The sequence below is a fragment of the Panthera pardus genome, unplaced genomic scaffold, assembly GCF_024362965.1.
Source record: "Panthera pardus isolate Hobbes unplaced genomic scaffold, ASM2436296v1 HiC_scaffold_17, whole genome shotgun sequence".
Classification (NCBI taxonomy): Eukaryota; Metazoa; Chordata; class Mammalia; order Carnivora; family Felidae; genus Panthera; species Panthera pardus.
Window position 1 is genome coordinate 126,797,280 of NW_026526732.1, and position 15,106 is coordinate 126,812,385.

At 40.9% G+C, this 15,106-nt stretch overlaps 1 protein-coding gene across 1 annotated transcript in view; it reads right to left on the bottom strand.

Annotated features, from left to right (window-relative positions):
- The window catches only part of BMP6 (bone morphogenetic protein 6), a 160,227-nt gene that overhangs the window by 23,558 nt on the left and 121,563 nt on the right, over positions 1 to 15,106 (bottom strand). The window contains exon 2 of the mRNA XM_019419793.2: positions 8,379 to 8,571. Within this exon, the coding sequence (XP_019275338.1) occupies positions 8,379 to 8,571 (193 nt within the window). The remainder of the gene's footprint in view (positions 1 to 8,378; positions 8,572 to 15,106) is intronic.

A 15,106-nucleotide genomic window follows, 5' to 3' on the forward strand; every position in this document is an offset into this window, starting at 1 on the left:
GTATCCAACTCTCAACCTCGGCTCAGATCATGATCTCACAGCTTGTGGGTTTGAGCCCCACATAGGGCTCTGAGATGGAGCCTGCTTGAGATTCTCTCTCTTCTCTCTGCCCCTCCCCTGCTCATGCTTTCTCTCTCTCAAAATAAATAAATGAACTTAAAAAAAAAAAGAAAGAGAGAGAGAGAGAGAGAGAAAAGAATATGCACATGACTAAGGCAATCTGTTTCTGGGAACGAATAATATGTAAGGCACAGTTTCCAGAAATAAAGACCTATTCTCATGTTTACCAAGTTACCACTTGGTAACAGTCCCTAAACAACAGTTTCTCTTGCCCACCACACCCTGACTCCCCCTCTCCCCCCAAGTGGAGCATTCTTTTGAGTATATCCAACTCTTTATGATAACCTCAATTCCTTTCTGTAATATTCTCTTCTACATTGTGCCTATGCAAAGAACAGAACTTAGATTGGCTAAGGAGTAAGGTTCAGTAGCTGCTTGAATTTTTTTCTTGAATTTCCAGTAGACCATTCTAGGTATGACTTCACTAAAAAGATGAAACTAACTAGTTATATAACCTGAGCTGTGGGTCAGCTGTATTGTCCCTTTTTCAGGGGCAAAGGAACAAATACTGAAAAGTTCAATGCTTGCCTGAGGCCCACACTGAGTGTGCCAAAGATTATCAAGTCGGCAAGTAAGATTTCAGGAGTCCCTGAGGATCATACCTGTGAAAGCCAGATACAGAAAGAGAAACAGGTGTGGCTGGGTACAGTGATAAAGGGCTTTGATTTCCCTCTGCCCCAGGTACAATGAGGTTCTCTAATCCCGGCTTTCTCAAATTTGCCCTTCTCTTCAAAAAAGAACGTAGTCTCAGGTATCTCACCTTTACCTCAGTGAAGATAAAGGTTCGTGTCATTTCAGCAAGGAGCACTGAAAACCCAACAGCATTTTTAGAGCAATCAATCTATAAGAAATGCTATTCGAAGGAAATTGCTCTCCTAGATCCTGGAACTGGATCAAGTACCAGGTTCAGGTCCTGTTCCCAAAACAACACCATTTGGTTAATAAATCAAAAGCAACATTTGTAGGGATTCATTATAAAGATTTCACCATAAAAATAATAAAAATACTATGATTCAGAGACACAGGCTTCTGGTTATGATGTAGCAAACTAACATTCCCACTAAGAACAATTGGGGGAAAAAAAGCCCATTTGTCGTCATCTTAGAGCAATAGGACAGTCAACTCTTGATGGGTCAATTTCACAGAGAAAAAGAAAAACACATGGAGGTGAGCCCCGCATTTGTATTCTCTTCGTATTGCCTTTTCATTTCAGGACATTGGATAATTCCTAGCCTGATGCATGGGTATCAGAAAGGAGCAGGAGCCTATAGCTTGGAACAGTATCTGTAACTGAGGATAAAAACTGGAGTTTCAGAAAGCGAGGGCTTGAAGGGCTAAGGTCTCAGAGGAAAGGGGCTGCATAAAAGTGAGCTCACAGAAGTTTGGGTTCACTTCCTCTAGGGCCTTGGATCTTTAAGTCCTGTATACCTTGAAGTCCAATGTTTCCGTGTGAGATATTTGCCAAATATTAGGCTGTGTATGCATGGAGTAAGAAGTTGAGAATACAAAGAGAGAGAAACTGCTTAAAAGGCAAAAAGCAAAGCAGAGTTTTTGGCAGTTTCTTCATTCTGGGGAGTTAAATACTAAAGCTCAGAGCCCACCAAGGAAGAGGAGTTCTGGTAAACATCCTAGACTTTCAGCTGAGACTCCCTGAAGAGCTAAGCTCTAGGAGAAAGGGAAAAACCAAAAACAGATAATCCTTAACACATCCTTAAATACCCCCATTGGAACAAAAGAACAAGATGATCATGGTGTATTTTGTCTGCCTTCCAGAAGAATTTAGAGTCCACTCTGGAAAGAGATAACAGTATCTATTAAATATTTTCCATAAATAATTTCCAGAATTTATGTTTTAAAAAGTATCAGGCATGCCAAGAAATAAAACCAAATGAGGAAAAATCAAGGGAACAAATAGATAATGGGAACAGACCCATAGGTGATCTAGACAATAGAGTTATCAGACATGATCTCTGAATCAAGCCTTGTATAAAAAGGATAATAAATGACAAGTTAAGCTTGTTCCAGGGATGTAAGGTTGGTTTAACATTTGGAAATCATTTAATGTAGTATATCACATTAATAGGGAAAAAATCATATAATCATCCCCAAAAATTCAGAATTTTTTAAATAAAATTTCACACCAATTTCTAACATTAAAAAACTCTTAGCAAACCAGAAATAGAGAACGTCTTTATTCTAATAAAGATTACCTACAAAAACAGTTTTAGCAAACATCATCCTTAATGGTAAAATATTAAGTCTTCCCCCTATAAGATTCAAAATATCATAGGGATTTCTAATCTGAGACAGAAATCTGAATCAAATTCAAAATTTTACTGGATGTCCAGCTAGCATAATAAAAACAAGAAAAACAGAGGAAGATAAAGTATAAGAATTACAAAAGAAGAAATAAAACTGATATTTATAGATGGCAAGATTATATTTATAGAAATTCCAAAATTTTGCACAAAAAAATTTTTAGAATGAACATGTGAATTTGCAAGGTTGCTGGATATAAGATCAATATACAAAAATAAGGGCATCTTGGTGGCTCAGTTGGTTAAGCATCCAACTCTTGACTTCAGCACAGGCCATGATCTCACAGTTCCGTGAGTTTGAGCCCCCTATTGAGATCTGTGCTGACAGCACAGAGCCTGCTTGGGATTCTGTCTCCCTCTCTCTCTGTCTCTCAAAAATAAATAAATAAACTTAAAAAAAATCCAAAAGTCAATTGTATTTCTATATGTGAGCAAAAATAATTAGACACCAAAATTTTTAAAAGCTAATAATATTTACAATAGCATAAAAAATATTCAAAACCTGGAATATTATAATGTTCTATAAATAAGAATAATGTAGTAAAAATATCCAAGACACAAAAAATTATAAAGAATTACTGAAAAAAGTGAAAGAAAGCCTAAATAAATACCACATTCTTAGACTGGAACATTCAATATTTGTAAGCGTCAATTCTTTCCAAATTGATCTCTAGATTTAATGCAATTGCAATTAGAAGCCCAGCAAGTTTCCTTGTGGAAATTAAAATGGTGATTTTACAATTTATACGGGAATGCAAAAGGCCATAAGCAGCTGAGAAAGTCTCAAATTCTGAAGAATTTAGATACCATTTTTCAAGACTTCTTATAAAACTGAGAGAATGAAGAGTATAAGATTGGTGCAAGAAAAGTCAATCAATGGAATTGAATGAAGGTCTCAGGACCAGACCCACACAAACATGGCTACCTGGTTTATATTGGAGACGCCACTGAAGTGCATGGAAAAAGGATAGTATTTCAATAAATGATACGGGGTCAATTATGTATTTCTATTCTTACACAGTGAGGCTATCTAATCTACTTCACAAGTTCACTTAGGATCTCTAATATCTATTACTTTAGTGAAACCATTATGCTGAGCTGAAAACTTTCATTTAAAAAAAAAAATTTTAATGTTTATTCATTTTTGAGAGAGAGAGAGAGACAGAGACAGAGCACAAGCTGGAGGGGTGCAGAGAGACAGAGAGACACAGAATCCGAAGCAGGCTCCAGGCTTTGAGCTGTCAGCACAGAGCCCAATGTGGGGCTTGAAACCACAAAACATGAAATCGTGACCTGAGCCAAAGTCAGCCGCTTAACCAACCGAGCCACCCAGGCGCCCCTGAGCTAAAAACTTTCATATCCCACTGCCTCTTGGTCATCCACTCATGCTTCAAACATGTCCACACCTGAACTCCTCCTAACTCCCCTTCCCTCGCTTATTCCTGTGTTCCCTATCTCTATGAATGGTTCCGAAGAGCACTATCAAACTAAATGTTCTGGAGAAATGTGTTTTTGCCCTTTGAAAGTTGTTTTCTCTCCTGAAACAATTTTATATTGTATATTTATATCGGTGAACTTGGCCAAAAATTTAGCTCAAGCAATAATTCAATCTGAGATTGTTCCCAGGTACTCTACTAGCATGGGTTTTGGGTTGCCTGAAGAAATCTTTCTCAGTTTCAAAATCCAACTCTAATGCAGCATTGCCTGTTTCCCTTGATTCAAAGATGCATTTCTTCACAACCTAAGGCTACTTAAGTCAGGATGAAACACATGAACTGAAACAACAACAAAACTTTGCCTATCTGCAAACAGAGGAGTATGTTGTGATATTGCTTATTATCAAGAGGAACTGAATTTTAAAGTTGGGAATGAATTCTCAATCTAAATGTCTTCCAAAGACTGCACCATGATAGAACACAGAAAAGTTACCATATACACAGAAGACGGACTATGACTGCCAGCAATGCAATTGCCAAAACATATAGAGCAGAATATGGAATTTCCAAACTAGCAGCAGCGAGTGGGCCAATGCCTGTGCCAAACTGTACCATCTTTCAGACCCTGAAAACATTTCTGGCGGGCTTTCAAGAGATGATGTTTGACTTTGACTTCTAAGTGGACGAAATTCAAGTAAGAACAGTAAAAGACTGTCTTTAACCCAAGAAGAAATGTAGGTGAAAATGATCTTCTTGAAAGGTCTCAAAATTGCACTATTAATCTAAAAGTGCTATCAAAGTAAAGATCATGAGTACGTGTTATGGAAAGCAACAGGCTACCATCATGAACGGGAGGTCCCAAGGTATTCAGAGCAGCCTTTACACTCCAAGCATGAAGACAAGCTTAGGGTGTATGAGTTTCAGGAGAACCTGGTAAAGTAAATGGACAAACAGATAATACTAGGAATAAGTAAAGATACTTTAATATAAGATTTTCTAGTATTTTTTCTCATCTACACCCTTCCTCTAGAAAAGCTAATAGATGCTCAATAGCTCAACAAAGGTTTTCTTCAGAAAAACCTGGAAAGCCAAAGAAGCAGGGCCTGAATTCTAGCACATCTGGTCCCCAACAGAGCCCCATCTCATTGGACATCCAAACAGAAGCATCCTTTGGAATGCTTGCATCAAAGCTAAGCAGATGGATATAAGGGATGTGCCAGAAGGGGACTGCTGACCTCTTTCTGACACTTCAGCTTTATCTTGGGACTGTCCCCATGTCATCGGGGTGACTTTTGGGAAACAGCAGGTGACAATGGAGGCCTAAATTGGGCTTGGCAAAATTCACATGTGCCACGTTTCATTCTCTAAAAGGAAACATGCCGGCCTGCTTAGCTGATGGGGTCAATGGTTAAGTCCTCCTAGCGGGGGGATATGTGAGAAGGCTCTTTCCAAACTCTAAGTGCTATGCGAGTGCCAATTTTCACCAGTGTCATCATAGAACCATGATGATGTAGAATATCAGATATTAACACCATGTGCAAAGGGCACCCTGTGCTACTCTGATTTAACTGTGAGCACTGTTGGGTTGCTAACCAAATGCTGCTCTATGGGTTGCTCCAGATCTTTTCAGCACTTAGATTCTATCTCAGGGCTTATTCTCAGTTTTTGAATAAAGTATCAAATGTTTCCCTGTTCTTACTCAAAGCGCCATCTATTCAAGTAGTCACTTTCTGGAACTTACCTAGTCCAGTGATTTCTTATCAGTAAGAGGAATATGTTTCTGCAGAATTCATAGCAATGGCCTATCTTCCAAGAATCTTTTCTGACCCTGCCCTGGGTCAGCCTTCTTAGCTGCTTTTATATCAAGAGGCCCAACATATCATTTCTGCCTTAGCTGAGGCTATGACTTCAGCACCAGAAAACCTGCCTTTTTATGTTTTTATTTTTCAAGGAGGCCAACTATTTTGCAAAGCAAACGTTTGTTAAATTAAGTTAATCCATCAAATTCTCCAAATTTCACTTAAACACAGATTAGACAAATAAGTTTCTTCACAAGCCCGGAGGATCATTTTTAGCCAGGACACCCCAAGACGGTACAGATGGGGAGATCAAACCTTCCCCAGAAGGAGTCCTGCAGTTAAATCTGGAGGCCTCAGGAAGAACATTAAGAGACAGCAGGAGGCCTGGGCTCCTGGCCCACCGATAAGAAGAGAAAATCTCCTCTTGGCCAACCTGGAGCCCTTCAAAAGCATGAAATTCTCCCAAACCTCCCCATATTTCCCCTTTCCTATGCACAAAAGTTAAATACATCCGACCGCCAAATACTCCCATCCTAGAAGGCAGAGAAATTACAACTTTGCTTTGACACAGTCATCAAAGTTGGGACCGTTTGGGATTTTGTTTTCCAAACTCGCTGCTGGCCTCGAGAAAGTATGACACCACCATGTTAAGCACAAGGCAGCTGTTCATTTTTGGCTAGAGTTCAACATAAACCTTACAAATGGTCTGCTAGCTCTATTTGTTAAATAATAATAATTTTGAAAAATCCCATAGTTACAAAAATCCCAATCTAGTGTTTTCACTAGAAAGCTTTTCCTGCAGAACAGAGAAAACCATGTATTCCAAACAAATGCCTGAGCCAGAAAGGTACTGGTAGGTTATTATTTTTTTTTAATGTTTATTTATTTTTTGAGAGAGAGAGAGAGAGCAAGTGAGTGTGAGCCAGGGGAAGAGCTGAGAGAGAGAGAGAGAGAGAGAGAGAGAGAAGGAGACACAGAATCCAAAGCAGGCTCCAGGCTCTGAGCTGTCAGCACAGAGCCCAATGCGGGGTTCGAACTCATGAACCACAAGGTCACTACCTGGGCCGAAGTCGGACACTTAACCGACTGAGCCACCAGGTGCTGGTATCAGTAGGTTATTTCTGCCAGATAAATACAGTGGACAAATAATTAGGCAGATTGAAAATCAATGGCTAAAGCAGGTCCAAAGAATCACCACTGAGTATAAATTCTCTCTGAAACCTCAAAAGACAAAAATCTACCAACCAATAATTTATTATTTCAAAAGAGACCCTCCCTTAACACTTATTAACTATGCTTTTATTCAGGAGTGAAAATCAGACATCAGAAAACTTTCCCTTCTTTCTGAAATTTTGGTTTGTAACAGATACCACAATAGCTATATTTTGCTTATTATATAACCATCCCACCTAAAAACTCACATACAACCATCAGTGCATATGTTCCACACCATGACGTGTCCCCAAAGCCTGGCATGTGTCTTTTCTTCTTCTCTGTTTCCCTCATTACAGACTTGAAAATGCACAAGGGCCAAATGTTGGCAGTGCTCTCAAAGTAAACCTTTTATGGGGCAAGTTAAGGTCCGTTATTATTTTAGTGTGCCTATTTGTGGCAGACCCACACACAGATCCATAGGTCCAGGAGAAGCCAAAGTCATCCCTAAACCTTCGGACATTCTTGGGAAGTCAACAGACATCCAGGACCGAAAAAGCAAGAATCGAGACTTGGCGTATAAAACCAACGCTGGCGAATCCCTTACAGAGTTTGTAAATGTGGGGCTGCTTTCCTCTCTGCATTCGCTTTCATTTTTATCTGCCTACTTACCACAGACTTGCCAGGCTGTCACAACACATGCTGCATTTCCACGTCACGAGCGCTCACATGGAAGCATGCGGTGGTGCTAATCTGTGCGTCGGGATCACCAGTCTCTCTGGACTACCGAACTGACTGACCCCCAAATACTAAGCACAAGTCAAGGTCACTGGCTTGCTCTCTTGTGCTACAGGATTGCACCAGCTGCTGTAATATTTCTCTCCTTGGCCCATCTAATCCTCCAGAAACCACTCTGTGGAAGTTTTTCTTTATCGGTGAGCAGCCCCAAGAACATGTTCTGTTGAAGTTCTTTTGTAAAAACAGCCTGGCCTCATTTCAAAAAACAAGAATAATACAGACAGGGTGGGGAGGGGGCAGGGCGGGGCACGTCTATTGTTGCCATGAACCCAAATGAGAAGAGATAGATTCGAGACACACAAAGATATATTGTATCATTTGGATGTATATATTATATGCAAACTCACAGCTTTCTATTAACTTGAATCAGTATCATTTGCAAGCATCCTTACGTAACTGTCACGTGTGAATCTATTTTAGCCACCTTCTCGCCCATCATTCAAAGTAGGCACTGAAAAACGGTGGGATATGTTTTTTGCCCAATAAGGCACGTGTTCTCTGATCACAAAGGATGCTTAGTAAAGACCGTCCACTGGCTTGCTTAGGAACACAAAACTATTTGGAAAAATCTTCATTTTAATAACAAAAAAATCTCCCTGCTGGCCAAACACTACCATTCAGAACACATCCCTCGTCATGCTCATGGCTGCCCTTGGACTCCACATCACGTTCCACAGACACACTCGGGGTCAGACGATGGCGGGGTGAGAAATGGGGGCCAGCCCCACCCTTTGGGGTTCCTTGCGCCTTCATACCTGTGCTGATGCTCCTGCAAGACTTGATAAATGCTGATAAGAAAAGTTTGGTTTTTAAAACTCCCCACAACACAGTCCTTGTAGATTCGGAATTCTGCAGCCGTCACCGCCTCACCCTCAGGAATCTGGGATAAGTTGAACTTGAACTCTTTGTGGTATCGCTGGCCAGGGGAGAACTCCTTCTCGTGCTCCACTATAAGATTAAACAAGAGAGAGTGACAACTATTGTTACTTGACTAAGTGCCACAGGCTCACCTCAAGAAAGCCGCCCCGTTTTCATTCATAAGTGGATTACCGGTTACCAATGGCTTAGGAGAGGGGATGGGGGCGGGGGGGGTAGCAAGAACCAACAGAGGCTGACCTGTCACACAGGCTGAGATTAAAATCCCTCATTTGACCCAAGGATTAAATAAAACTCTTAGATTCTATTTAGTTTAAATACTTTAAATACTTAGTTGAAGTACGTTGCATAAAAGCAAGTTATTTTAAACTCTTGGCTTTGGATGTCCTCATCCACGAAGACAAGAATTCACAGGGCTTCCCAAGGAAGTTGTGAAAATGGAGAAAATGAATATGATGGTGCCCAGTGATCCTGGCCCCGGTCACCCCCTCCCGCCCCCTTGACTTCCTGCTGCCTGGTCCCCCTCAGATTGGTTCACCAGTCACCATCAAGCAGTTGACGAGACCAAGGGTAGCCCTGAGCTGACCTCTGAGGGGGATGGTGGGGGAGGGTCCTTGGGGTGGAGGGGACCGAGGAGTGCATTGACCTCAGCCTGCATCTCCAAGAGTCCTCGGATTTTGCCTGCTGCTCTGTGGAAATTTTTGTTGAGGGGTTTAGGGTAAAGTTTCAGAGAAAATGCCACCTTAACCCAAGTCCACTGCCCTCCCTTCTCCAGGAAGAAAGGGAGGGCTGCAGGAATCTGAGGCCAGGGCCCCTCCACTTAATCTTTGTGTACAACCCAAGTGTGGGGACGGACACGTAGAAGCAAACTGCCAATGGTATGTATAGCTTGCTATTTTCTAAGGCTTTTCTAAAAACTGGGAAAGATTTGAATCTGAATGTCATTTTTACTTTTTTTAAACATGCTTTTTTTTAAGTTTATTTATTTATTTTGAGAGAGAAAGCACTAGAGCAGGGGAGGGGCAGGGAGAGAAAGAGAGAGAAAGAGAGAGAATGAATGAATGAATGAATGAATGAATCCTAAGCAGGCTCCATGCTGTCAGCACAGAGCCTGACGTGGGGCTCCAACTCACAAGCCATGAGATCATCACCGGAACTGAAATCAAGAGTCAGACGCTTAACCGACTGAGCCACTCAGGCGCCCTTGAATTTTTTTTAAATGAAATCTTTCCCCTGCATGAAGATAAATTATGGAAAACTACAACCGCTGATTATCATTTTTCAGAGTCAGCTTCCAGTTGTCTATATAAAGTCCTGTGTGAAAGAAATGGTATCAACCTCAGATGCTTAACTCATAAACGTAAAAATTAAAAAAAGAAAAAAAAGGGACTGGTCTGCTTCCCACCATAAATCCTTGACTCTTTTCTCCAGGGTTGGAAACGCTTCTGCCCTACTATTCCTATTGGTTTTTTTTCTTAATGGCAACCGCAGTGAAATCTCATGAGTAAATTAATCCTTTATGGCAGAGTTTTCCCAGGGCTGTGGGTAGGAAAAAAAAAAACAACAACAAATTATTTGCCACCTCCAACTGCCCATTTTCTCCCACATGTGTTGGAGATTTAGCTTCTTTAAACAAAACAAAACAAAAACACCAATAACTCTTTATAAGAACCTAAAACCTCAATGGCATTTGCGGAGGAAGCTAAGGAAAAGTTAAGCCATGTATAGGCAGGAGATTTTAAATAAAGAATTTCTGAAACTGCCATGTGAGTATGCTAAAATCTTTTAGATTCAAGTTATCTCTTCATTTGGGGGGTGGTATAAAAAATAAGCCTGGACTTGTGTAAGACCTTGATAGTTAAAAAAAAAGAAAAAAACAAAACCAAGATCTAACCACAAAGTAAACCACGGTTCAGTCCCAACAAGAGAACAGGTTTTCTAATTTAGTGGCTAAGCATGAAAAGCAATCTTGTTGGGGAGTTCACCCAAGGACACCCATACATGAGGGTATATCACTTTTCCCTAAAACTGATCTGCTTTTTAAGTGTGATATGTTATCATTGGTGGTTAAAAAGTGAATCAAATCTGATTTCCCAAACAGACTTTCTTTTTTTTTTTTTTTTAACGTTTATTTATTTTTGAGACAGAGAGAGACAGAGCATGAATGGGGGAGGGTCACAGAGAGAGGGAGATACAGAATCTGAAACAGGCTCCAGGCTCTGAGCTGTCAGCACAGAGCCCGACGCAGGGCTCGAACCCACGGACCGTGAGATCATGACCTGAGCCGAAGTCGGACGCTTAACCGACTGAGCCACCCAGGCGCCCCCCAAACAGACTTTCTTAAAAACAAAACAAAACAAAACAAAACAAAACAAAACAAAACACCAGTCACATAGCTTTTCTATAGGGCCTTTTGGTTGCTTAAATTTTAATATCAATAAATAAAAATATATTGTTAAGATTCATTTGAAAGAATGCATACGAATTCCTCAAAGAAGTCTTTCAATCACTATTAGTATAAACAATAATTAGAAAGAAGAAATAATGGATGTGATACAAGATATAAGATAGTAACAAGATATTTCAGTTATAAGAAGTAAACAGAAACTTCAATAAATCAGGAATGTGGTCTCTAGTTCTAGACAAGTATATCACCCCCAATAAACCACAGTTCTGTGTATTCAGACTACTGGGTGGTCCCCCTCCCCTGGGGTGGGCTCCGTGACCTTCTCTGTACCTATTTCATTCAGCAACAGTGCTTCTGAGTGACTTCCAAGCTTTGAACTTCCTTCCACTTAGACTTCTTGGAATGCTTATCTGGGGGAAAGATGGTTACCATGTAAGAGGTCCAAGTACTCTGACCCTCTATGCTATGAGGAAGCCCAAGCTAACCATGTAGAGAGACTGTATGGTACATGAAGAGACAGATGGAGGGAGAGAGGGAAGAGTCCAGTCAGTCTCTGACCACCTCAGCTGAGGCACCACACATGTTATAAAGATGCTATCTTAGATGCCCAATCCAGGGGAGACTTTGGAGGACTCCAACCCCAAACAGCATCTGTCTACACCTGCATAAGAGACCTTGAGCAAGAATTACCCAGTTGAACCTGGTCATTTCACAAGACTGTGGGAAGTAGCAGCACATTGTTCTAAGCCACCGTGATCTCGGGTGGTTTGTTACACAGTAATCGGTAATGAACACAAAGAGGACTAGGGAGGACAGGAGAGGATAAGAAAGAGATGGGAAGTCTGGGAGAAATCACATGCAATTATTAAGGATTTCAAAGTGCTGGGAAGCAGTATGTATGACTGAGGAGGAATCCTGGCAAATTATCACAGACAAATGTGAAGAGTTAAAGAATCTAAAAATGAGAAACTAGGGGTGCCTGGGTGGCTCAGTCAGTTGAACGTCTGACTCTTGATTTTGACTCAGGTCGTGATCCCAGAGTCATGAGATGGAGCCTCTCATCTGGCCCCATGCTGATCATACAGCCTGCTTAAGATTCCCTCCCTCTCTCTCTGTCCCCATCTCTCTTCCTCCCTCCCTCTCCCCCACTTGAGTGTGCTTGCTCACTCATCCTCTAAAACTAAAAAAATAAAAATGAGAAGACAGGAGCATAGTTCAAAGCCTTCACCTTATTACAACACGAATTAGAGCTCATTGCCTTATTATGTGCACTTTCCCAGTTCTCTACTGACCCCACATTACCTTGAAGCACTTTGAACTTTCTTTTGCCTTTCCTTTATTCCTTCTTTGACGAGATTCAGAGATCTGACTGCCCCCACCTCATTTTCAGCCCTCTCACTCAACCCCTTTACTCCACTGTCTTCCAAACCTCTCTTGAAGCCTCTTGGCTGGAAGTTGTACCACCTTCTTTCCTCTCCCCACGATACTTCAGCCACGAGTCATTAGGAGTTTGCCTGGAACGCCTCTCTCCCCCAATCTTTTGCCTACAACTGAATTTACATAGTGTGTGCACTAATGTCTCATAGGGATACAAGAAATAAATGCAGTTATGTCACTGCTCACACGTGCATTTGAAGACCACAGTGGTAAAACTGTAACGTTTCCAGCAAGCTTAGCGTTCCCCCTTCAAGCTCTATGATTCTGGACTCCTGGAATATCAGACAACTCAAGAAATATGAGAGGTAATGAAAGGGAGAGGGCTGAGTTCTGAACTCAGCACTCAAGGCTATTTTGTAACTCCTAGCCTTTTGGCATCTCAGTGGTGGTGCCAAACACGCTACATGATTGAGTAGTATCTAAAAGCGTTGATGAAGGGTCATTCTGCCAAACTGGTTTTGAATTCCAGCTCCCCTTTTCCTGATCTATGTGATGCTGAGCAAGATATTAGCCAAAATTTGTTATCAGTGAAGTGAGAATCATAGCATTTCTGAAGATTAAGTGAGACAATCTATACAAAAGAGTCAGTGGTAGAGTAAGTACTTAATAAATATTAGTTGTGATGATCATTAGCTGATGCTTGAGAATCTAGCTCTACTGATGGAGTATGTCTTTGCTGAGTAATTAAAATTTACTTCAGAGTCTTTAGATAAGGCCAATCAATGGTTCCTCTAAATTACCTTTTTAATTTGGAGAGATGCATTCTGTGTAAAGAGCAGTAAGTCAAATCACTACATTGAGTATTATCAGTCTTGGTGTTTGGCTAATGAATACAGTTCTGTGTTCTCTGAGGTGGTAATTCCTAGAATTTTTTTATTTCAAGCACCAGTAAAAACTTAACAGTAACGACCTTCTGCAAGGTCATTTACTTTTTCTGTTTGCCATCTTTGAAAGCAGAACAAACAAAACAACAAACTGCATCCTTTTAACTTGATGATCATTTCTAAAGGTTCTTTTAACACCAAATAAAATAGAAAGGACATAGTTGAAGACCATATACAATCCCATATACCAGGTGAAATATCAGACCAGCACCAGACCTTTGCCCAACATGCAGGAACCATAGCCCGAAGGAGTAGAAGTTCTTAGTTGAGGATTCAAAATGTAAGTTATATAATACTATATATACAAAAGGATATATGCAACTTACGAAGGTAATGAAGCATCCTAACAAAGCACTGAGAAAACCAGCACCCAACTGGAATATGACTAATACTGTGTTATTCCTCCCTGGTGCCATCTCCGGCACCTGCCCAAAAAGTATCCAGACACATGAATAGTGTCCAGCATTTTCTTGCCTTTTAAGAACTAACAGTTTCACTACATATGTATCACTAAATCAGTGCTTTTCTTTTTTCCCTTAAAGTCTGTCAGAGACATAATGGAAACTTTATAGGCACACATGGAAAATCCAGGCACGGTCACAGCTAAGAGTGAAGGCGGCCCAAGCAGATGGCCATATTGCCTGTCAGCTGGTGGGGAGGTGAAGTCCCATGGGTGTGGCCTGGCTGCTCTGGAGGCGATGGGTGACTAATAATTCTTCTTCTTCAGCTCTACCTCGTACAAATCCACTGAAAACACGAACGTTTTCTTAACAAGCGCTGGCAAGGATGTGGAGAAAGTTAGAACCCTTGCACTTTGCTGGTGGTGACCTAAGATGGGGCAGCTGCTATGGGAAACAGTTTGGCAAGTCCTCAAACACACACCGAATCACCATATGATCCAGCAATCCCACTTTTAAGTACAGACAGGTATCCACAAGAATTGAAAACAGGAACTTCAACAGATATCCGCACACCCATGTTCCTAGCAAGATTCACAGTAGCCAAAAGGTACAAGCAACCCAAGCGTCCACTGATGAATGAAAGGATAAACAATGTGGCAGAGACAGACAGAGGAATATTATTCAGCTTTAAAAAGGAAGGAAACTCTGACATAGGCTACGACATGGATAAACCTTGGGGACATTATGCGAAGTGAAATGAGCCAGTCACAAAAAGACAAATATACGCACTTACATGCGTGTCAAATTCATAGAGACAGAATGTAAGAATGGTGGTTTCCAGGGGCTGGAGAGGGGAATGGGGAGTGAGTGTTCAGTGGGGACAGAGTTTCAGCTTGGGAAGATGATAATGTTCTGGAGACGGATGGTGGTGATGGCTGCACGACAGTGTGAATACACCTAATGCTGAACTTGTACAATTAAAAATGGCGGAAGTGGTAAATGTTATGAGTATTTTACCACAAAAAAACTAAAAATGGGCATTTTTCTTACATAATCACAATGCGTGATCATAGCTAAGTTAAATAATTCATTTTCTTTTTTTTTTTAAGTTTATTTATTTGAGAAAGAGTGCCAGCAAAGGAGGTGAAGACAGCAACGGAGAGAATACCAAGCAGGCTCTGCACTATGAGGGCTCCATGTCATGAACTGTGAGATCATGACCTGAGCTGAAATCAAGAGTCTGACGCTCAACTGAATGAACCACCCAGGTGCCCCCATTACTGTTTTCTAATATCCAATCCCTAATCAAATTTCCTCAAACACCTCAAAAAACTATGTTGCTACATTTGGTTCATTGGAATCAGGAGACAAACAGGGTCCACACTTGGTTGTTCTGTCTCCTAAGTCTCTTCCAAAATAAGCAAACCAGGAACAGAAAGAACCCCACTAATCTGATCATGAATCCATCTAAAAAACCT